At 35.5% G+C, this 25827-nt stretch overlaps 3 protein-coding genes across 3 annotated transcripts in view; 2 read left to right on the top strand and 1 right to left on the bottom strand.

The window, feature by feature from the left end:
* Positions 1-4951, top strand: part of LOC140161191 (protein diaphanous homolog 2-like) — a 63814-nt gene extending 58863 nt beyond the window's left edge. The window contains 1 exon segment of the mRNA XM_072184640.1: positions 4007-4951. Coding sequence (XP_072040741.1) covers positions 4007-4227 — 221 coding nt within the window. The 3' untranslated portion in view covers positions 4228-4951.
* Positions 4952-14282: 9331 nt separating this feature from the next.
* Positions 14283-24815, bottom strand: LOC140161190 (GDP-Man:Man(3)GlcNAc(2)-PP-Dol alpha-1,2-mannosyltransferase-like). Its single transcript, XM_072184638.1, is given in 5 exon segments — positions 14283-17785; positions 18338-18731; positions 18733-19302; positions 20051-20299; positions 24680-24815. Coding segments are annotated over 5 exon segments (1512 nt in total). The 5' UTR covers positions 24718-24815; the 3' UTR covers positions 14283-17524.
* Positions 24816-25070: 255 nt separating this feature from the next.
* Positions 25071-25827, top strand: part of LOC140161189 (copper-transporting ATPase 1-like) — a 70575-nt gene continuing 69818 nt past the window's right edge. Inside the window, exon 1 of the mRNA XM_072184637.1 lies at positions 25071-25250. The gene's annotated coding sequence lies outside the window, so the exon portion shown is untranslated. The remainder of the gene's footprint in view (positions 25251-25827) is intronic.

Genomic DNA, 25827 nt, shown 5'->3' with positions numbered 1-25827 from the left:
AGGAGCACCATAGAAGTTTGCTTTAGTGATAACTAACCTGACACCTGACCTTTGTATTATTGTTTTATGTTCACCGTGCATTGACATGAGAGCAACCAAATCATTTTTGCTAAATTGGAACTTGTTGCCAAGGTAATAGTGTTGCATGCTGGGATTTTTCAACAAGCAACCTTTTTATTACATCATTTATGATGAATTGAAGCATTCTTGATATTCTTTCAAAACTTAAACAAGAAAACCTGTGGAAATCTTAAGCAATTATCTGATCCTGATGCATTTTCTAGTGACCAACCACATTTGGTAATTTCAGAGATTGTGATGTCTTACGCTAATGCTTACTCAAACACATACACCAATTATATCAACTGAAAGTCAGTTACAGTTGTGTAGACTGATTTTTGAATTGATTTAACTGGTGTTAGCCTTGAAGTAAGCATTGTGGTAAGACTATTGCAATCTCACAAATATCTCTTGATTTCCTTCCAATATTTCTTCTTCTTACTATAAGAATGTTCCATTTCATATCTTTCTGTGAATCGTGTGATGTGTTGTTTGCAAAGAGACCAGACCCAAAGAGAATAGAATCGGAATTGTCATGTGCATAACGCTATGGTAAATCCGCCATAATGATGTGTCACTCATGGTGACTAAAATCCGGCATTTATTGGCAAAAGCCCGAAATCTAACAATCGTTTGCATTTTTAAGCTTTAATGTTAAATGTGTGCACATGTAGTGCTTGCCACACGCTGTAGGCATACAGAACCCAAACATGCTTGCACTTTAAAATCAAAGTTTGCCGGATGACACACACATATGGCAGAGTTGGTTCTCTTTGGGTTTTGATCTCATTTGTTGTTTGTAATATTTTGTGAGATTGTGCAATATGAGTTTTGGATATTCTTAGAATGCGATTAAAATATTCATCATTGATATATCTTGATAATGTAGACTGAAAACTGACAAATTTATGATATAGGCCTAATGTGATGTTGTGGATGTAAATACTAGTATCAAATATCTGGGCCCATTTCAGAAGAGTTTCAATCCATCTTGAGTGTCTAAACCTATCAGAAGACCCCAGGTCCTAAAATAAATTAAAAAATAAATGTAGATATTTATATAGTGCTTTATGCCGTAAACAGCCTCAAAGCGCTTTACATTTATTCCGCCGTCATTAGAATATGTCGGAACCACTTTTGCAGCCTACAAGTGGCGCAGGTTCCATCAGTACAACGACTGTGACTACCCCTAACAGCTTCCCATTGCACCTGGGTGGGGTGAGGCAAGCGAGGCAAAGCGCCTTGCCCAAGGGCGCAACACGGTGGTGGGGCGGGGACTTGAACCCACACACATCAAGCAAGCTCTCAGATTATGAGTCCAAGGCCGTAACCACTGAGCCACCATGCCCTCACAGCTTGTTGTCTTTAGGAGACTGCGAATAGATTTGGGTGTTCATGATGCATTTCAGCTCTTCTTGAATTTAGGCCCGGCATATTGTTTTGGAATGTTACATTTATTATGGCTAACAGCATCAAAATTTTGAACTCCTACCACATGGTAAGGATATGTGTGTATTGTGGACATGAATGCACTTTTTTGTGTTTAAGTGATACATTTGTTTTATAATTTGATGCCAAGAATGGTAAAACTATCACTGTGAGGTAGTATCAATATAATACAAATGTTTTAGCAATGCAACTTAAATTATTATATTATTCAGTTTTTAATAATTGTGTAACTTCAGTGATAATTAAATTCAAGTTTAGAATGCTATTTATTTGCAATACAGACCATTGGGTTCTTAGTTGAATGATGAGTATGTGCATTTTTTTATTAAATTTGGCCCAAATTTGGCCAGATTTTGGACAATTTCCAGCAATTTTCAACAGAAATATTAAAAATTACTATGGGGCCTCTTTTAGGTGAAATTGTGTATATTTTTGAGATATGTTTTCAGAATTTCTTGTCATACTTTATTAGTTAATCTTTAATCTGGAAGATGTCAAATATTATTTGATCTTCTAACATGTTGGTGTTATATATTTTGGATTGCTGCATCAGCCTGAAGTACAGGAGGTTAAATATTTACTTGTGCTTGTTTAAATCTAGTCCAGTCCTGTTGATTTTGTGTACACTTTCTTCTGTTTATTTCCTAACTTTTCCCAAGATGGATATATGTTTCTTTGTTTGTCATAGGTCTTGCACTGGTACACACGCAAATACGTGCTGAGCCTTCTTTTATGCAACACTTTATTTTGGCATTTCATAGCAGTCACACTCAGCATTTTCACATATTATTTGGACTCCTTTAAATTCCATGCTTTGCGTTTATATTCTAGTTATGCATGTAGCTTTGCTGAGATGTTTCCATGGTTACATTGTTTTGCCTTTTTTTCTAATAATTTGGTTTGACACAAAATGTTTGATAGGTTGGCAGTTGATGGTGGAAGATATTCAAGTTGCTGTACATGTATTTGTGGTGTTAGTGATGTAATGAATAATCATTGATGGTAATGTTTACATTTTAACAAACTTGACAAGTGGCATTTTTCTAAAGCCAGCTACAAAATGATTAGTTGAATGTCAGTTTATCAGACAAGCAGTATTGTGGCATGACAAATTGCTCCACAGTGTATTGTTATTTTTCTGTAAATTATATTTGTGGTGCAGGCAATCATGTTGGGCAATAACAATAATAATAGTATAATGACAATACTAAATCATCACTTAACAATGTTCAACATTAAAACTACTGACAGTCCATAATAAAATACTTATGTTCAGTGGTTAACACAGTAACTGTGTCATTATCTGTTGTTGCAACAGCCATTTTTGGGTCTGATATGAATTGTTAGTTTTTAAGTTCTTACGACTAGTCCAATAAATTCCACATATATGCAGATGTTTCAATGCTGTTGTTACAATGATGATCCATGTACAGCTGATATTGACTGCTGCTTAGCAACCGAGTTGCCATTTGATTTTCTCTTAGTTAGCAGATCTTCAAATACAAGTTGTATTGCCCCTCGTCTCTGTTCATGGCGTTCCATGAACAGAGATATACCCAACTCCTGTGAAGTTTTCTAAACGTCTGCATGTAAGTGGAAATTTATTAGACTAGTCTTATGAACTTAAAACTAATAATTCTACTATAAACAGTCCTGATGAATTTGTTGAAGGGTCTGATATAATTGTACAGTGTGCAGTGCACAACCCAAAAATGTAAACAAAAAGGGCGATGACAATCCTGTGATTGTGCATCGTGATTTTCAGCAGGTACTGCAAGTCAGATATTTGTATGTTTGTTTGTTTGTTCAACAAATGTATCTTAAAGTGGAAGTGGTGATAGTTACATTACTGCTACAAACATTCTCCTTGCCCTTTCTACCAGGACAAATCCAAACTTTGAGGAATGGTGTATTAGGTGTATTGCATAAGTATGTTGGCTGTGTGGACACTGGTCACAGTGGTAATCCATTTTCTCATTCCTGTATCCTCCCTACCCAGCAATGCCTTGTATACACACAGCTATCCTGCATTCACCCATTCTCCCTTCCTCTCTGTGTAATTTGTGATGGTGGCAGTAATTTGATAGGCAGCATGTCTTTCCGACACATTTTGCTTTTTAATTTCACTTTTATTATTAATTTAACCAATCACTATTGATCATTTAACAGTGTTAAAGATCTCATTCTTTTAAACCTGCATGTATGTCATTTAAAGTTCATCACCACCTATTCCAAAAATAAATCTGCTGATTATTTCTGGTATTGTCACAGACTTATGACAAAGTCAGTTCTGTTTGGTGTCTGGAAATTGTATTTAACTACAGTCCAAACAATAGTCTTGTGTTAGAATCTGTGAATAACCAAAGATACCAGACTAAACATTCCAGAACCTTTCAACCACAGGCATGATTGAGGCTAAATTATAACAAACATATTCTAATAACTGTTAAAAGTGTTATGAGTATATAACTTATGTTTTATATCATTTTTATTGCAGGTAATAGGCAAAGAAACCTGGAGAGGTCAAGGTCACGGGTTGGCTTAAAACAGCCAATGATGGCGACATCTGAAATTGCGATAGATGAACCAGATACGTCGTCCAGAAAGAATGCAAGATCAAATGCGTCAAGTCAGCCTAATGGGATGCGAACTAGATCAGGTGCGGACCAAGTACAAAAAGATACGGACGATTTAATTGCAAGGTTAAAAGCATTATAGCACAGAAGGGGTTACTAAAGGCTTGCAATTATGGAAATATGTGTAATTAAACACCACAGTTAAACACTCAGAAATGATCCATCAGGATTGGCCATACAATTCATTAAAGTATTTTTGCTAACTATCTGGAAGTCACTAAGTGATGGTGCTTACAAAATGCACCCACATGACCACATTGTGGTGTTGATTATTCAGTTAATGAAATGTCAGTTTGAAACATAATGAAATTTTGGAAATTAAAATTTGCATCTGCCTTTGCCATGTTGCATCTGGAAGCATGTACTGGACATCATCAGTCATCTGGTGATGTAAATCTGAATCTACATCACCATTGATCAGATGCATAATAAAGTCTGGTGGATCAGGATAAAATTTGCAAAACAAGTTGCAAATGTTAATTTACCAATATTTGATTAATTTCCAATGCATGGGTGTTTCTAAGCATTGTTGGCACTACCTCAGGTAGACACTATATGCCTGATACTGATTGGTGAATTTCTGTGGTATGTGTCTAAATGAGACAAATTTCCATAATTCTGTTATAGTATTTTTTGTAAAACTGTTATATATATTAAAGATTTATGTGCATACAGGCTGTATCAAAATGCTTGCTACACATCCATTTTTGGTGTTTTTGAAAAGCAGGTCTTGCATAGCATTGGATCCACTTGTGATGATCAAACTTTATATGTTAGATTAAAAAGTCTGTTAATTTCAATTGGGTCCAATTAAAAACACCATAAATGGATGAGTAACATTCATTTTTTACAGCCTGTAGAAAAGCCCTGTATTATATGTAATGTATATCTTTTACTCGGCACAACATAACTTCCCATATTTTGCTGCATTCGATGTGAATAATTCAATTTTAAAGAGAAATCTCTGCTGTTGATGCTCTCTGAAAAAAGATATTTTAATTTCCTAATCAAATCCTGTCAGGGACATAGCAAGAGCCTCGAGCCCACGGACAAGGAGTAGTGCGGGCCCTTTAACATCTCCTTTATCAGCCGTATTCCCTCTTATTTCATTTTCACTTTTGCTTGGGGCCCCTGCAACCTTGGGCCCATGGACTTTGTCTGTCATGTCCACCTGCTTGCGACACCCCTGAATCCTGTTTGGCAACTTATAGGGTTATGGAAAGCAAAAACATTTCCACCTACGGGCCTGTCCATTCCATTGATAATGGGTGATATTTTATAGCAGCTTCTGCTATTTGTTTTGGTATATACTGCTTTAGAATGTCATACTGGAGGGGTGAGGTTGTCCAAAGGCATGGTTAGGGATGGGTGGGTGGGTCCCTCTTCCCCTATCTTTACCTATTTGTAGGCATCATAGGTCTGTCCACCATCTTGCAGTTCAGCCATTTTGTATCATAATTCTGTTCATATATGTTGTATATTACTTTGAAATTAATTATACAGTACTGTAGATATAATGAGAGTAATATTAGATGGCTATATTAAATAATTGTTCATTTTTTGCTTCAGATGATCTGCTGCTGGATCAGAATATATATTGAATGTACTGACAGTGTATGAATATGATCATTAGTATAATTATTTTATTTATTTATACTTCTTTTTTTTTTAATGTGATGTAATTTGGTGGATTGTATATAATTATAGTATCCAGCAAGGTCCTTCAGCATTGCCCTGCCGCTCTTCCTGATTATCGCGTAAAATGAACTAGGTCATGCATGGTTCATACGATGCTAAACAGCTTGTTTGGCAAATGAGGTGCCCAATGTGATGATGACATATTCAATTCTGTGTTTACGCTTTAAACAGCACCAAATCGGCAGGCTGCTGAAGGTCCTTGCCGAAAACTAGTCTAAACATCATTCTGAAATTGATAAGAAATGAAAACTAAAAAATCTGACCGGTTTCTGCATTTCACTGTGGCGCTCTCCCCTCCCCCCCCCCTTATTGTTTATTCTGTATTACTTACAGTGAAAACATATCACTAGAAAATGAAAGGAACAAACCAGGTAACAGTACATTTAGAAACTTATTAGAAGTACTTAACAGTGGTTGGGCAATGTTTTGCCTTTCCTATAAGAGGTCCTGCAAGATGCTTCATTTGAATTTTCCCCCCAGGATGGCAAAGTGAAGCTGAATTAGGCAGCTGCCTGGCATAAAACAAACACATTATGAAATATTCAGCTGGAATCCATTGTGTTTTCTCATTACAATAAAGAATCAATAGTACTGCAAATCACTTTGAGATTCTAGGTATAAATGCATTGTATGTATGTGGACCTTACTGGGAAAGGCTTGACTATGCTGATAGGTAACAGTACTTTGTGAAATTTTTTACACATATGTAGCCATGATGATGTTCATGACAAAGTTTGCGTAGCAAATCATCTTTGTTTGTATCCAAATCAAATATGGCTTCCATTTTAGCAAGGAAAATAGCCCACCTCATTACCAAGTATTGCCTTCTGTATGGAAGTGTCAAGTAATTAGGATGTTGGCATACTTTTGTAGATGGTATGTCATTATGTGATGTAATTGCATGGCTTGTTGTATGTTGTTATATCAACTTGTTGGGAAAAGTCATATAACATGACAGGTTTTCTGTCAAAATGGGGTCCAAATACTCTAATCAGATATGAGAGTTGATCTGTATCAGTCAGAATCAGGCTTTGAATGTAGAGGGTCAAAGGTCAAAATTTGTGGCAAGTTTTTTGAGTCCCAAGTGCTGGCTTTCTTTTAACATAAAGAGACTTAACAGTGATAATAGATGGGAACTTATTGATTGACCTTTGACTCCATGAAATTCAGTGCTCATTTCTGACTAGTTGTAAAGATTTTAATATGAAGCACAAGCCGGGAGCACAAGTATAGATTAAAATTGTATGTAGGTAGAAATGTGTTCACATACAATGTTGATATAGATTTGTGTTGAATTCAACTATATTGATGTGAATAATTAGGATGAAGGCAAAATATAGTTCCAAAATATTCTGGTATATAAATAATCATCACCCAATAACCTTGGAAAATTGGAATGCCCCTGGAGTCTGGATATATGAAGGCATTTCCACGTTTACACATTTTTTTATCTGGTATGTTTTGAGTATGGGAATGCATTATCCTTCAGGTTTCCACTGAGAGCAAAAATTGTGGTATCTTCAACTCATGGCTTTTTACTGGAGACCCGTAAGTCCTGAAAATAATTCCTGTGGCGTGCGGTACACGTAAATTTGTTACCGATACAAGCATATACAAACAAGTACTATTGTGAGACTAATCTAGTGTATTGGCATATTTGGTGCTATGTAGAAACACGCAGTATGGTGAAACAGGAAAATTAGCATTTATAATCACACCAAAATATTTGATCAAACTTTATAAAACAGGAGAATTAGCATTTATAATCCTACCAAAATATTTGATCAAATTGGATGAAACAGGAAAATTACCATTTATAATTGCACCAAAAAATTTAATCAAACTTGTTGAAACAGGGAATTACTATTTATAATCACATCAAAATATTTGATCAAATTTGATGAAATGGGAGAATTACCATTTATAACCACACCAAAATATTTGATCAAACTTGTTGAAGCAAGGAATTACTATTTATAATCACATCAAATATTTGATCAAATTTGGTCAATAACCACTGATAATCACACCAAAATATTTGATCAAACTTCTTGAAACAATTTATTATACCAAAATATTTGATCAATATTTGATCAAACTGGACAATTACCATTGATAATCACACCAAAATATCTGATCAAACTAATGTGCTTGTAATCTATGAAAAGTTTAGTTTGACAAAATCAATCTAAAAATTTACTGATGTTTTTGACAGTTTCATCAGTGAACCACTGACTTTCTCAAAGCTTGTGGTGTTGCGATCCCACAGCTGACTGGTAAGAAGTGATGTCACTTGATCTTAGTGTTAGTTGCAGTTTCAAGCAGTGGATTATCTTAATACTAATTACAGAGTGTCCGTCCGTCCGTCCATGGCGCTATCGCGTTCAGCGTGGTCTTGAGATCGCGTTCAGCAAAGGTGCGATATCGCATGCTCGCGCGTGTGCTATCGCGGAGTATCAACGGTGGTGTGAGCAGGGTAAAGCATCGCGAAGCGGAAAGCATTACAGTGTGAATAACAGGTGCATCTCATCGGACAATAGGCCTATTTTCAAGACATGATTAACATAAAAATCACCAGTTATGGTAAGGCCTATATAACCCGTTTGCGTTCACATTTCTCCCGATTGAATGGACGGCCTAGAATTTCGGGGTATTTTGGGGTCCTCTAATGTGGTAGTAGGACAGGGCTTGGAAGAGGCGATCGATTGCTTCATTGAGAGACGTATATCGTAGTAGTTTGAAAGGTCAGGACAACTTGTGGGTAACGGGTGTTGGGTAATTAGAGATATAGGCCTATTACGAGAACCGCCCAACCCGAGAACCGCGAAATCTAGTAATATATAAATGTGACTAAGATTGTAGACTCTCTGTTCATCACTTCATGCTATCAGCAGTGGATCACCAATGAATCTGTCAGGAAAAAAAATATGTACTTGGTTTTGTGAAATTAAACTTTAATAGTCTACACTTAACAAACGTGATGAACCTGTTTCAAGATTTGTGCCTGTAATATATAATTGTAAAATAATCATATTACTCTTTTGCCATAGAATGTGTATATGATTTTGGGAAGGTATATAATAGTGCTAAATTGATGATTATTATTGTTACTATTATCACATTACATTTATACAATTAATCTATATGATTTATGGCACAAATATATTAGCTGCATACTTTAGCTGGGCAGGTGGTATGGAAGTTCATAGCAGCAAGCTTAGCGCAGTTGATATTGTTTTTATTTAAAAAGTAGACTTGCCGATTGATCATTGTTGTGTACAAATTTAGACAATATATTCTAATTAAAATATTTTATTATCCTACTGCCAATATTTATTTTTTCCTTTGTAAATTTTCTTTCAAGATAGCGATATATTTTCAATTGGTTGTTTATTTTATCTTTGTTATTGTTAGTACTCAATTAGATCATCTCAGTCTGACCTCCATGTCATTTGAACTTTGACCTTCAAGCAGGAGACAGAAAGTTGTTAACCATATTTTTCAAAATGCTTTGTTCATTCAAAATTTCAATGATTAGCAAGATGACTGATTATGCAAAATATATAATTATCTCATTCTTTCCATTTATTTTGTTTTGCAACAAAGAGAAAAAGGGTACAATTATCTCACTGATCAATCAGTTTTCTCTGCATGTTGAAATAAGCATGCTCCATACCCTTGGTGGCATTGAATGATCAAGGTTTATTCTCCATTCATTGGGCTATTCCCAGTTGAAATCCATACACCCCATGGAAAACATGACCTTAATCTTCCACACAGGAAGTGTAGATTTCAAATGGATTCACCAATTCAGGTAACCCCATTTGAAATCTACACCCCCTGTGTGGGAAATAAAAGTCATGTCTTCCATGGGGTGTATGGATTTCAACTGGAATAGCCCAATGGGTCTGAGCATGCTATTGCATGTGCACACAAATTGTACTGATGAGAAGATACTTATACTCATAGGAATAGTGGTGAGCAGGTCACTCTTTACCTAGCTCAGCACTTTTTGATTTCTGATCGTATGACTTAATTTATTTAATTTATTTATCTGTGATCTACGCATTTACAAGCCTTTAGAGAGCCCGGCAAAATTTTTGAAAATATCCAGTTTGAATAGACAGAAATGCGGCACAAAGGCCATTGCCTCCTGTGCCTACACTTAATTCAAGGACAGAGAACCGAATTCAAAAATACTTGCTCGACAAATTTCTGGATATTTTTGTCATTAAACCTCATAATATGGCAGTCATAGTATATGCCCTTCTTACACTTGCATAATGATATGTAAGCATTTGTTAAGTTTGTTAATGTGTGTCCAATCAAGCATTCCCTCTATTTGTGTAGATAGTAGGGACAGCTTCAAATCACTTGTCATATAGACCATTATCCTAATCGGCACACTTCCTCCTTAGATGGGGTAAATAGCCTTGACATTGATGTGTTTTTTTGCATAATCACAAGATAAAAATATTGATCTCGGTTTCGTTTTCATTGTATTTTTTTTTATTTCATGTGATAATCAATGGCTAGGCTATTTACCCATGAAGGCAACAAACCTATGGCTGAATCATGCATTTAGATAAGGGACCATTCACAAACACTGAACATTTTTGACCCTCCAAAGGGGGGGGGGGCTGAAAAAAATGACCACAAATTTTCCTGGAAAAATTGAGTTTATATGCTTTATGGGGTTGACCCATAATTTTCATGTCAAAAAGGGGGGGCCCCTGAAATTTTCGAGGTCTGTAAAGGGGGGGCCCGAAAAAATTTTGCGATAAATTTTTTTTTGCATCAGGCCCCCCATACAAGTGTTTGTGAACAGTCCCTAAATGTTCAATATAATCATCCAATTTTTGGTAGATTACATGTGAGGATGAGGGAGCTGAGGTGGCATGCACCAATTTTGAAGTTTGTAGATGTTTTTTGTACCTAATTTTTGCTCAAACATTCCATGCTACAAAAATATGGGAGTGTTGAGATACTTTCCTCAAAATAAAAAAAATAAAGAGCCAATTTTTAAACAAATGATGTTAACAATGTCCTTTAAGCATTACTGACTCATCTAAGTTGCTAATTAACCAACATCCACCTGTGTGTCTTGTATAAGTTGTGGTAGAATTTTGCTATTTATATATTTGCATCAACATGAATAAACACAAATTATGTGATATGCTGGTCTGAGGCTGTCCCTAGCACCATTTAACATTCCCATCCTGTGTCATTCCTGTAGCAGTCTTGTAACCAAAGTCAAGGTGATGCTGCATATGTCATTGGATTTGTCAAACTATTCCTCAAAATCAATTTTTGAGATATATCACATGCATTCTTATTTTAAAGGTTCTTTAAAACTCAAAGACATTTTAAATTCAGCAAAGCACTCTTATGTGTATACAGAATAACAAGATCTGCAGAATGTCGAACATAAAATTTACTGATGTGCAAAATGATTAGGGCATTGAATTTGAGTTTGTGTTAACCAGACATTTTAGTTTTTAGGTCATAACAATAGCTTAAGTGTATGCTAAGCACTCTTAAAAACATTTTGTGAGATCAGGAATTATGTGTTAACAGATTTTGTGTTAAAGAGTTAACGCTGTATGTAGGTTTGAAACTTGGGTAGTGACACTTGTATTCTGAATCAGAGTCTTGCCGAAGTTTAATAAACCATTCAGAATTTAAATAGAACGGGGAAGATGGAGCATCATCTTAAAGTCATCAATATTTTATATCCAACAGGTCCAAATATCCATCAGTACTTGTAATTCATTCATGTTAAAGTGTATCTCAATTTGAAGGTGGTAAATTGTAAAACTTCTGGAATGAAATGATTTTATCCTAACTGAATATATGTGGTGTGCATTTGTATTAAGATTTAAATCAATGGTATGTGGTTTGAATGGTATGAAAAGGGTATTCGTAATTTATCTTGATGGCTTCACTATGTAAAGTCTGCACAAAAAGTAACTCGGCTGTTATAAATACGGCTATAGATTCAGAACTAATAATTGTTTTCACAATATTTCAACATAGAGAGAAGGATGATTTATTTACACACATTTTGATACCCCATTCGTCAAATGTCGTTCAATATTGACAACGCAGTAGTGCTTTTACAGAAAAATACCCGAATTTAAAAGTTGCAGTTTACAGCGATCAATGGATATAATGCCAGCACTGTAAACACGTAAAGCCCGCAGCGCCATTATATTCAAGCTTACTTCAAATCAATACAAATAACTGCAACTTTTAAATTGGGGTATTTTTCTTCAAAACACTGCTGTATTGTCAATATTGAACAAAATTGGGGGGTATTAAAATGCGTGTAATCATAAATCATCCTTCTTTTTATGTTTAAATATTGTGAATACAATTATTAGTTCTGAATCTATAGGCGTATATATAACAGCTGAGTTACTTTTTGTGCAGACTTTATATCAAAATTGTAGATATTTTGATACCAAATGTTTGCAGCATTATTTTATTTCAAATGGGTTAAAGAGAGCAAGAATAAATACTCTTTAATTTTCATACTTTATTAGAGGCTGGACTGTGGAAGAGATCTTTGTAAGGAATAATACTTGCTGATTCAGTGCATTTGTGGTAGACAATGTTTAGTAAGGAAAGGTCTATTTTTTCAAGTGGAGTAATTAAAGGAATTGTTATAGGGTTTCAGGTTGGAGAGGTACTATTATAGGTAACCCATAAAGGTACCTGGTTGTGTAAAATATACACCTCACTTACATAAGTTTAGCTACATGATTGTGTAATTTATTTAATACCAAATTATTTTGAGGCAATAATGCATTGGGAACAACTTGTTTATACAAAATGTACTTTTTCATGTCCCCTCTTAAGTGGTGTGCCAAATTTACTCTTGTTTCAGTGTATAAATGTATTTTAATGCTCATGGTACAATGGTAACTTACTCTTCTGAAGACAACTTAATCAAAAGCATCTAGTGCTATCATTGACAAACTCTTATCAACAAAGAGGTTGCAACTGTACTGTTATACTATTGCTGACCATTTCAAAGAATAGCAAAATGAAGTCATGCTTTTATGTTAAAGTTTGTGAATTTGATGTCTACACAGGCCTGGTTGGTGAATGTATGTAATTGATCAAATGATTGTTTGGCGATATTTTACTATATTCTTACCAGTTGTCAAGGTAAAAATATCAATAACAGGGTTAGTGTCAACATTTAAACAATGGGTTTAATTATTGGTCTCTTTGTTTTTAATTTCTTGTATCAAAAGCATTAATTTGTGAGTATACAAGTAGAACTGAAAAGATGACCTATTGACCTAAAAGGTCATGTCAATATTTCTATTTCTTATTGTACAAATGTAAAGATAATAAATACAAAACTGAACAAAATAGTATCTACATGTAGTTCATCAATTTGTGTTATTTCTGTTTTACAGCTTCATCAACAACTCAAAATATCTCACCATGAATATTTCCACAATGCTATACCTAGAGATTTATAACTGTATAAGTTGTTTGGAGGGCATTATTTTTTTCAAAATATTTTCTCATACATTTTGTTTACATGCAAATATGAAAATAAATCCAATTTTTTTTTATTAAAACTGATAATTTCTACATGAAATCTACTCTGCACCAATTTGACAATAAAAATTTGTAGTTTGCCAGATAAATAAAAAACAAATAAAACACTTCACACATTTTGGTTTTCAGGCCACCTACAGGTGTAAAACAAGATCTATACTGCGCCAATAAAGTATCCTTACACTTGGAAAAATAACCACAATTTCCAAACTGAACAATATTGGGGTAAATTTGTTTTTCTAATACATGCTCTTGCTAATCTGGCACATTTAACACCCCATTGAATCCAATGTGACTTCAAGAAGCAAAGTTACAAGCATTTGATTAGGCGAAGGTCCCGTTTTAAAAGTGACAAACTGGCCTATTCAAAACTCCACAGACTAGACACCTGATTTGAGTGGTGAATGGCTAATTTATGTGTTTGGCTTTAATTTAAAACAAAAGGAAAAAAAAGAAAACTGAAACAAAAGAACTGACAAATAAAATGAAAGTTATGAAAAGTACACAGAAGTAAAAACTGAAATAAAAACTGCTTTAAATAACGCTTCATTGCAGAAACTGTGTTTTCTCTTTGTTTCTCTTGTTTGTCACTTTTAAAACGGGACCTTCGTCTATTCAATTGCTTGTAACTTTACTTCTTGAGGTCACATTGGATTCAATGTGGTGTCATAATGTGCAGGATTAGATAGTGAATATATTAAAAAAACAAATTTACCCCAATATTGTTCAGTTTTTAAATTGTGATTATTTTTCCAAGTGTAAGGATACTTTATTACGCAGTATACATGTACATGTAGGAAAACACAAGAACACTACAAGCAGTACATACATACATACATAGTCTACAGACATGCTACAAAGTTCATTTGGACCTGTTCATATTTAATTTCATACTCTTTACCAGGTTTTTCATTTCATATAACAAATCAAATGTTGTTAAATTAGATTTGGTCACAACATGTTGAACCACCTTTATCAATATTACATAGAACAATATTTTATCAATATAGAAGCCGTTTTAAAAATAAATATACTTTGAACATAACAGAAATATTAGACCTTATATTATCATAGTGGAATTCTTTCACAATACAATGGGAGTATGTGACAAAGACATGATTGCAAATTTCATAACAGTTCCAAAATACAAAATTGGGAGTCTGTTTTCAATTCTCCAGCAAAAAATAAGCAAGTTTCCCTTTATAATAACTACACATGTTATAATGGCTTTACATTATTTTGTATACATTTTTTTTACACAAAAGGATAATGAAAAAGAACATTGTATACCACCAAAAATTTGATATCATTCAAACAATATCTATTATATGTGCATATTAGAAATTGTGATTGCGAATATTGTTTCACTTTGAGTGTGCAATAATGTCTAATATGGATACTTGTGTATAACTTTTCCAAAACTCAAGTTTTGTACAACACACATGTCATTCACATTGTATGACTGTACTCACTTACAAAATAAACATGTTCATCCTGTTCTTAATTTGTTATTAGTGCACACAAATTTCTGTCTTTGCAGCGTGTGATTTGTAAGCATACACATACAATATACAGTAAGCCAAAAAATTAAGGCACCAGTTGTGTTCACCCCTGTATATCCTAAATAAAGACAAATATGTCAAAATTAAACAAGCAGCCAATACCTGTACTTTTTAGCTCTGATTTAAGACCTAATTTGTTGAAATTGGTTGAGATAAAGAAACAGTGACCTAAAACCTAATGAAGAAACAAAATCAAAAGTTGCACTTTTGTGTTCTAATCAATGAAAGCATAACGCTAGTTATAACGTGCTAATCAATGGAAGCACAGCGCTTGTTCTCTTGTTCGTGAACGCTCTGTGTTCAAATCAATAGGGTATGTAATGTAGTAAACTGCAACTTTTGATTGGCATCTTCCTTGGCTTTTTGGATCGTTGTGTCTTTATTTCTTTAACAATTTCAACAAATGAGGTCTTAAATTCGAGCTAAAATATGCAGCTAATGGTGGCTGGTTCCAATTATGATATATCTGTCTTGGTTTAGGATATATGCAGGGGGTGAATATAACTGGTACCTTAATTTTTTGGCTTACTGTAGATCATGTTATACATTAAGATTCATAACAACATTATTATATGCATGTAACCCACCCAAGAATACATATTTATTATTTATTTATTATTCATTAGGCAGTTTAACAAAAACAAAGAACAGCAAAAATAGACCATGAACAAATGGCACTTTGAAAAGGTCTATTCAAATACAAGTCATGTATATATATTTCTTGATTACCACATTCAACCTAATTAGTGCCCCTCCCAGTGTGGTCTTTGCAGCTTATTTTTTTGTGGTTGGGAGTTCAACCCCCTAGATATTTCATAATGCCCTCAAAACAACCGATGTGCAGTCATTAACCTCTAATCAAAGACCAGTGCCTTCCCTACGATATTTTATGTTTGGTTTATATGAAGGACTTAAATGCTGGACTGTTTCTGGTCAAATCATTCTGAAGACACATGAATATGCCAATCAGAATTCTAAGATCATTCTAGAATCCTTAAGGATGCAACATTGACATTGTCCTTCATTTCTTCAGTTTGATCACCTTAAGGGTGACGAGGTATTGTTGGTCGAAGCAACCTAAAAATTGATTTTCATTATCTAGAACACCTTGATGCTTTGCAAAAGTTCATTCTACAAATCGTATACTTTGCAAACTTGCTTAATTTATTGATGTTAATGAGTTATGTACATTTTACAAAAGTGTTGTTGTTTCAGACCTCTTTACAACGTAACTCAAGAACCGCAGCACCTATAAAAGTATATCTGTGATATTTTAATTCTTCTACACGCTCGCTATGAATTGAGCAATGTAGTTTTTGCCAAAGCTCACTACCATTCGTAAGATGCTGTGAACTACCAAATCACAACGGTTTAAAATAATTAATAACCTTAAAGTAAATATTTTGTTGGAGTGTATGTACAAATTCATACTATTTGAAATAAATATACAACACTTGAAAGTCCCAATCACAAACTAACTTGTAACAATACTTGATGTAAAAATATAATTCAACAAGATTAATTACTCAGTACTCTACTTTCAAGGTGAAAAATAAAATCATAAAATTTAAAATTCACAAATTAGTGAAATATGGAAAGTTTGTGTACAACCTTTTAACTAAGTCCAATCCAAGGACAACTGATTATCTTGAATGCACATTTGTACAGATTTGTCACAAAAAAGCAACTATAATACTCCCTTCAAATATCTTCAGATAGAAAAGTAGGAAATCTTGGTAAAAAACCCACCAGACCCCCACCCAGAGGTGGGGAAGGGTTTCTTCATTATGGATTGTGTAGGGATGTGTAGCTGGGATTCCGAACCCCCAAAATATACCAAATTTGACGACAAAATTTCTGTTCAAAATTACGGTAAATTTGCACTTTTCCAAAAAATAATGAAGACTGCACTTTTCCAGAGTTTTAAAGAAAATTGTGAAAAAACACTCTGAAAATTGCAACCCAAAATGTCTGAAATGCATCCCTATGCACACCCCAAGACCCCCACTGCAGCAGAGCAAAACTCATTTTCTTCTAGAAATCGATGGACAATGATATTCAAATTCGTTGAAAAGGATGTCTTATAAATCTCATTTGATCATTCCTGCATGACACAGTAAATTGATTGTCTCTTGCACAAAAAGAATACTACACTAGAAATTTCAATCGAATGAACACAGCCTAACATAGTCTGATGATTTGTCGTATACACTGTTCGATTGTGTGTCCATAAAACGTGGAAGTGAATTCAACCATGTCAACTCACTCGTGATTGGTTAGTATTTTAATTATTGTATCCAATTAAGTCGTGCATTCGAGTTGTAGTTTGAAATGTGCGATCGCGGTTGGATCAAGTAAAATTGTTGAAAGCTGTGTTCACTGTTCATTCAATTGAAATTTCTAGTATAGTATTCAATTATTTGCTATGCATGTAGATGTGTAGAATGAAGGGAATAGGAAATCAGAACTCCATGTATAATCCATTCCCCATAGTATCATACATAACAAGAAATAAACACATGACAGAACCATTAGAACCATTCATCTGAAGAGTGGTTCTGTGGCATTCAGAAAACTATCATCAAATTCTTGTTCCGAGAATCTCTCTACTGATGCCCTAGCATTGATACACATCTCAGTTCTATCTTCATGGCTCATCTTTAATACCGATTCCATGGCATTGGCATAACCCTCTATATCACTGGCTAAATAACCGGTTGTTTTTCCTTGGTAAGGGACGACGATGTCCAGTTTGGGACCACCAGAATCGTGGGCTACGATGACCGTGCCTGCAGCCATGCACTTTCGACAACACCTGTATAGAATCAAACAAATAATACATAATATAATGTTAGTTAAATCAGTTTACGGTTGGATAACAAATGGTGACCTGGGGTCAAGTTCACATCTTAAGCGTATATTCATCAAAGTAATGATTGATTGTGGCTCAAAGAGGTTTAGTATTGTGCCTTATAAAAAGCATCTTTAGGGCTTTGAGTCAAGGTAGTTATAATAGAATGGGATGATAAACATGTTCAATACTGTAATATGTTAAACATCTGTATATCTGTAAACTTAAATCATTGAATTATATCAACACAGATGAACTTTCATGATCATCTGTACATAATTGGAGCTAATTCTGGATCATGATAATTGACCAAATTTTTTTTCAGTGGCCAACACATGGTTTGCAATGCATTTCTTATGTTGTAACATCAACAAATATGAGATTGACTTTCAAATCACACCAGGTTTTTAAAATTAATTTGTTTTTTGTAATCTGTAGTATTTTGTACTTGCAATCTGAAGTGTCAAAAAAACAAAAACAAAAACACCAAAAACAGTGACAACCTTGACTGCATATTTATTCCAAATAATTCACTTACCAATGCCAAAATGTTCATTCCACATGGTGTGAAGCCCAACTGTAGCAGCATTCAAATGTGCTTTAAGATCATCAAAAGGAACATTCAACAAAAAGTCTACATTCTCTCTGATCTTAAGCGATTCACACAACTCCCGTAACGCATCCACCCGATCTGCATCATCCTTGTTCCTACAACTTCCGATAAGTTCTAGTCTGATAGACATCTGCTCCTCTGGCGTAAAACGTCTCAGTAACTCGGCAAATGCTTTTACCTGTAGCGGGTGATCTTTTTCCGGACGAAATTGCGCCACCGACACAATCACTTTACTTTTCACATCATTGTCACTATTCAAAGGTAATTTCAAAATTCTTTGGTATCACACGGGGGTAAACTATACTAGTACGTTGTGGCACACGACACAAATGCAGTATATGTCCCTGTGTCCATGTTGAGTTTACCATGACAACGTGGCACCGTGCACCCATGACACCGTACACATACGCAAACAAACTATAGTACACAATCTTGAGCCGACTAAGTATTGGATTCCTTGCCACAAAACCAGGGTTATTGTACGTTTCTCTTCGCTCGGCCACTCTGGACAACATATCGGTGCTGATAGTGGGATAGTGAACATAACAGGCAACTCGACACTTGGCTAAGAATTTAAACAAAGGCACTGTGAACGCATATCCCATTGAGTCAATATACACATCAGGTACTACACTTGTCAAGGCTTCCCAGCCAAGGATCATTGAGCCGATGCTTTGTCCTAGTAGAGTGAAGTAAGGATATGTACTGGCTTCAACAAGGTAACGCTTTTTCAGGAACACAAATTCAACAGGTTTTTCAATGGCGATGTTAAATCGTTGTTTGGCTTTGCGGATGATTTCTTCTCCTGTGACGTTGGCATCACCTGTGTAAACGACACATCTCACAAATGTGTACCTGTAGATTGGAAAGAGAACAAAATATCAATTTGATGGAATCAACTTCTTTCTGCATGAACAGTTGATCAGCTCAGCTGTATGCTAAATCTAAATTTATGGGCTAAAAAAGTTGGTTTCATGTAGGTGGCCTGAAACTAATTGCAAAATGTGACATTAAAAAAAAAATTTAGAGCCAGGATTTACAGATTTATGTTTCCAATTACGAATATTTAATGTTAAAGGTAGGTGATCAGATTTTTTCGTATTGTGTCTTTTACCTCACATTGAGGCCTGTACTAAAATAATCCAATTCCCCAGTTTTTAGGTAAATTGTACTAGTAGTTTTGATATTAGAAGTAAAAACGTGTTTAATATTCTGCCCATAGAACGGTATGTGTGGTTACCACAATTGGGTATGAGGCTATCACTTTTTCGTTCATAACATCCATACAGAAAATAGTTTTGGGCCTAAAATTTCACTGGGATTATGAGAAAAATATGAGCTTTCTTCTGACTCCAAAATCTCCATTTTGATAGAAAAAAAAGTGGGGGATGAGGCTGTGGATCATGTCACCCATCTTTAAATCAGTCTACAGGTTAGATGTAAACTTATCTACATGTAAATAACAATAATTCAGGAAGTGAGGTTTGTAATTTGAAGTTATCAGCTGTAAATACGGGGGACTACATATACAATAACTGCACAAAGATGTGAGCTAATTTGGGGACTATGTGTGTAATTTATTGTTTTGCTAAAGTTACTATACCTTTCCTGAAGAGCCCGAATAGCACACCACAAAACCCTTTCCCCTCCACCGCCAGCATTGCAGTAAGGATGGAAGAACCCCACTACAACAGGATGCTTGCCATCTTTTCCTCGCTGCCTCAGGTGAGGGCGCTGTTTAGCAGCTTGTCGCTGAAACCACATTCTGATCAGAAAGAAGAGTAGCACTCCTACAGGTGGGGCACAAAGACCCCATAGAAACAGCATCGGGAAGATCATGGTGCACACCAGCCTGAAATAAAGTAACATTGACCAAATTAATAATAGATGCCAAAGGACCTTGGAGGTTAACATAAATTTAGAAAAGGTATAAAAGAGCATTTAAATTGGACCTCGATTGAAGGTGCCCAACATAGGGAACATAATTTGGTAAGAATTATTGACAGCTTCCTATGTACATAATTTCTGTCGATTAGTCATCCAGACTTTTGCGCCATCCATCTACCACTCTTACTCCCTGGAGTGAAACTTGGCATTGGAGTGTATAGGGAAATTACAGATTTTGTTCTATTTTTGGTTTTCACAACACAATGGATTAATATTTTCTCGAGTAGAAATTGAGAGAATATCACACTAGACAATATCTTACAAGTTAGAACTTCTTCATGAAAGGATTTAGACTGTTGTTTTTAAATTCTGTAAACTTTTCCATTCACCACAACAGCAACTCACTCCAGTGTCAGAGATAGCTTGAGTACAAAGTAGCCACGCAATAAGAGTTCATATATGACATTACTCAGACCACCAGAATTAATATTAGTAGATCAGTTTTTAGTTATAGTATTTCTATGAGTATGCTGTTGGTTATATCACAGTACCTAGTGGAATTTTACTGTCACCTTTTTGAAGTGCAGGGAAGCGCCATTACGTCACACGACCCACGGGTGTCTGAGGGAAGGGGTTTTTTTTTCCAACAAAATTGTAACAAAAAAAATTAGGACCCTCAAAGTACACCCATCGAATGTGTGTCATCAGCCCTCAGATCGGCCCTCAGACACACACACACAGGCATAGAGTTGTGCTGTAGCATGTTTTGTTGACATTTTTTGTCAATGTTTACATCATGATGACAGAAGTACTCCCATAATTGAAAACTCAAATACAAAGGGCATCAGTTGGCAATCTTAATTTAATGTTATGCAATCAAGTTTACAACACATCAGTCTTACAATGGGCAGAAAGTTACTGAGTCACGCCATTCAAGTGGCAATATTGATTACTTCAAGTGGCCTAGTGGAGTGACCAGATATAACCCTGCATGATTTCCATGTTATTTTGCAATAACAAAACCATGTTTTCCTTGATTTTGGTATGAAATTGAGCAAATAGAATTCAATGTCATGTCAATTTGGAGTTATTAAGGGCAACTAAAACTGATGTGAGGTAAGTTTTATCTGTTTGGAATCTGTATTGACTATTCTGAAGGAATTACTGCAATGTAAACAAACTAACTCATGGCCCATATGAACATTGTGTACTTGTTTTCAGTACCCTGTTTTCCATGGGTGACTGTAGGAACCCATGGATTCGATCCATGTACCCTCAAAGGGAGTGGGGTGGGCAGTGGTACAAGCCCGGTGTGCCCATGCATGCCTGGATCCGCGCCTGACAGTACCTGTGCAGCTGGTCTATGTGAGTGGTTACGCTTTCATCTGATGAAAGCTTAACAGCTGATGTGTCTCCAACTGAAGTTAGAGACACATCTCAGAAAAACTTGACAACAGCTGATGTGTCTCCGACTGAAGTTAGAGACACATCTGACGAAAGCTTGACAACACACGATGTGTCTCTGACTTCACACATCTTACGAAAGCTCCGATATGCCAAGACACATCTCACAAAAATTTGACAACAGCTAATGTGTCTCTGACTGAAGTAAGAGATGTCTATCAAAAGCTTGACAACAGGTAATGTGTCCCTGAATGAAGTCAGAGACACATCTGACGAAAGCTTGACAACAGCTGATGTGTCTCCGACGGAAGTTAGAGACATAACTGACAAAAGCTTGATAACTGTCGATGTGTCTCCGACTGAAGTCGGCATGAGTTATCCTATTCCAAAAGGCGACTCTTGGCCATTTGGAGAATGACGTCATTCACTCTTACTCTGCCTATAATTGGCAGACACCCCCGCAATAAAAACATCTTTTCTCATCTTTTCAGAAGTTCTAAGTACTTATCTCTTCCGTAGATATCTAATTCTAATTACCTTTTTAACAAAATGTATGGTAGATTTACCTATTTAGATTTGTTAAGTAATTTTATTACCGATTTAACCCGGTTACAATTCTCACTCATTTATTGTGCATGATGATTGACAGCTGCATATCGGCGGTACAAAAAGGTGACTTAGACCTTAATTACCTAGACTAGAGGCATGCTGTTCATGCAGGGTCAGAATTTTGGCGAGAATCCGAGAATTAATTCTCCCGAAGATTCTCGTATTCATACTGACGTGAATCCTAGTTGATTTGCAAGAATCATATGATTCCCACAAACTGTGAGAATCAATATTGATTCCCGCACAGCAAAACAAAATTCTAACCCATTACTAGACATGCTAGAGGGCGTTGCATAGATCACTGACCTCCGACCTTAACTGACCTAGTCCTAGCAGCCTAGTACAGGGATCTATACGATAATGTTACACATTGACATTCATTCGATGCTAGAGTGTGTTGCTATCATTACTTGAGAACTCTGTAAGGCCGGCATCGACATGCCTTATGTCGACATCGGCACGTATCCCAACATATCGACATCAAAAAAAAATTCCAAAAAGAAGAAAAGAAAAAAAAAAGGACCGTAAATCAAAATGTACAACTTTATCCAACTTTGTAAAAAAAATTTGGCATTTTTTTAATTTTTTAGTAGCAGTATTTTTCTGGTTTCCAACCTTGAATAACAAGTAATTTTGGGGGGCCTATAACTTGCTTTTCTGGCCAAAAGTATATAGGGCCTATATATTTTTTTTTAGAATTTGTTTTGATGTCGATATGTCGGGATATGTGCAGATGTCGACATTATGTCGACATAAGGCATGTCAACGCCGGCCTTAGTAGAGAGTTCTCAAGTAATGATAGCAACTATAATATTTACAGTAATTTCTTGGCCAAACTGGAACATGCGTGTTGCTTCCATGTAGCGTACTAAGCGTGTACGCAATGTAAGGCGCGTGCAGTGTTCGATTTACCACCTGCACGCCTGCACATATGCAGGTGACTTTGATTCTGTGCAGGTAACTTTTCAAATGTACCTGCACAAGTGCATGTAGAATTTTAGTAGTAAATTACACAGTTGGAATCAGAAATGTACAACATTTGTGCCTCTAAATCAAAGAAGTAATATAAATATATCCCTTAAATGAAATGACACCAATTTTTATTTTTCATCTGTAAAAAAGATGATTAGTTTCACGGCACAAACATCTTAAATTTTATATATAAATTGTGTGCAAGTTACTTTCACTTTGTGCAGGTAGATTTTCTAGGTTACCTGCACAAATGCAAGTAACTTTCTTCTGGTAAATCGAACACTGGGCGCGTGTATGCTTTCTTCTGTACCACGCTATATTCGCGTGTGTTTATCGCGGAGCCACTAGCGTTTATAGTGTTCCAGTTTGGCCAAGAAATTACTGTAAATATTATAGCCTGTGTTATGGACTTTCAGTTTCCCATGCGTTTGAATGGAAATTATTTTGCCTACTCGCCACAAGTTTAGGGAGCACATTTCTTCAATATTTTGACAAGTTGACATCAAATGTTTTATTTTATATTGCTTGGCAATAATGTCTTTTGCCAACAGTATGTCCAAAGTTGTAATTTTGTGTTTTTGATCGCAGAGTGCCAGAGATAGGATATTTTTATTCCGGATTCCAATTCTGCACCCTTCGCAAGGGTGCTGACTTCGAAAGATCTTTGACGATAATTTTGCCTTTTTGGACATTAAAATGCATTCGATCCTTAATTTTGTTTCAACCGAGTCTTAATTTAGGTCGGAGCCGTGAGTGAGTTCCAATTATTGGAACTAATCGCGTGCACGAGTGCAAATTCAAAGCTAAAGATCTCATGACTGTAACTGTTAAAAACAGAGTACTGCTGCTGGCCTGACTGAGTTCCGCAGTGTCAGTGACAATCTATATTTTCCCATCATTCATGACATCAGTCATCTTCATGGTGGATTCATGAATGCAGCATGAGCATGAACATGATGAACATTCATGAAATATCATGAATGATGATATTTCCTGACCGTGTGATTCCCGCAGGGAACGTTGGCCAGTATCCAGTCAAAGTCATTTAAGTCAAAGATAGGCATGTTCACAAAATTTTCAAGTAGGATATTTCACATGGAAATTATTTTGTTTAAAAAGGTGATTATTTAACTTAAAAAATGAGGGGTCAACCATGTCTGTAGGTCAAAAATTAGCGAAGTTATGGGCAAATGTCTGTTTTTTCATGAAAAATTATAAAATTTACCAAACCGTGACATACACCAAATAAGCATCATTTAAGAAAACAGAATGATGGTGATAACATCCAAGGTTTTTCTTGACAATAACCTCAAGTATTTTGAAAATATTTGCAAATAACATGATTATTTCGTAAGCTTACCTGATAAATTTGTGTGAGCTCGTCAGCTGAGTTGCCATTGCTCATCGTTTCGCTGGACAAGTTATACTATTTGCCACAAAACTAAAAAATGTTACAGTTATGTGTAATTTTAAATCTAAAATAATATTTAATATGTAGAAAATATTTCATATATATTTTACAACCTTTTTAAATTGAATTTTATCCAAATTAAATACAACGAAATATAAATTGGTTGATTGAAGTTCAAAGTTCATAATTTTATCCTTCTCATACTTTAGGCACAGTTCCACTTTTTAATAGTCCATACACGAGTAAACGAACTGTGTAAAAAAATAAAGCATGATGATGCGAATTTTCCGAGTGGATGCGGAAGCGAAAGGACGCCCACTGAACAACGTACCGTACGTACGTGCAAAAACAAACTCAACACAAACTCATCAAACCTGCTGTTTTAATAGGATTTGGGAATTCCCTGATACTCCCGTTTTGATGTGGCACAGCAAAACATAAGTTTAATCAGCTGAAGATCTTGTTAGACTGTTTGGTTTATTGACATTTGCGTTTTTAACAACGTCAAGATGTGAAATAGGTAAGCTTAAATTTTATTTTACTAGATTTCTTATTTATGGTCATGTTTTTTATACTGGGACCCTAAAAAAGGTACAAGCGGCTAGGGGACGCAGGGGTAACCTTGTCAATCAAATACTTCATCTTTTGTGTCCAATACTTAATCCGATAAGTTATCGATGTAGGATCAAGATCATGGAATTAAGTTAAATACAGCGGCGCACTTTAATACTTTACACTTATAGTGGGAATTCCAATTGAATGAACGCAGCTTTTAATAGCGTGACGAGTTTTTGCGTACACTGCGTGAGGTACGCCAGCGTGTGCGACTGTGCGCGTGAGTAACGCGAAAGTGAATCAACCATGCCAACGCACTCATGATTGGTTAGCATTGTATCCAAGGTCGTATGCGTTAGCGTTGTAGTTAGAAATACGCGATATACGATCGCGGTTGGATCGAGTGCAGCTGTTGAAAGCTGCGTTCATTCAATTGGAATTCTTACTATAGGTCACCCCGGTCATCCGGGTACTTATTTTACATGACGCTACAGTCGGCTACACTTACGCTTTTCAACCCACAATAGATCGTGCAGCTGAGC

This window comes from Amphiura filiformis, chromosome 9 (assembly GCF_039555335.1).
Source record: "Amphiura filiformis chromosome 9, Afil_fr2py, whole genome shotgun sequence".
In the NCBI taxonomy this organism is placed as follows: domain Eukaryota; kingdom Metazoa; phylum Echinodermata; class Ophiuroidea; order Amphilepidida; family Amphiuridae; genus Amphiura; species Amphiura filiformis.
This window is presented reverse-complemented; position numbering and strand designations above follow the sequence as displayed.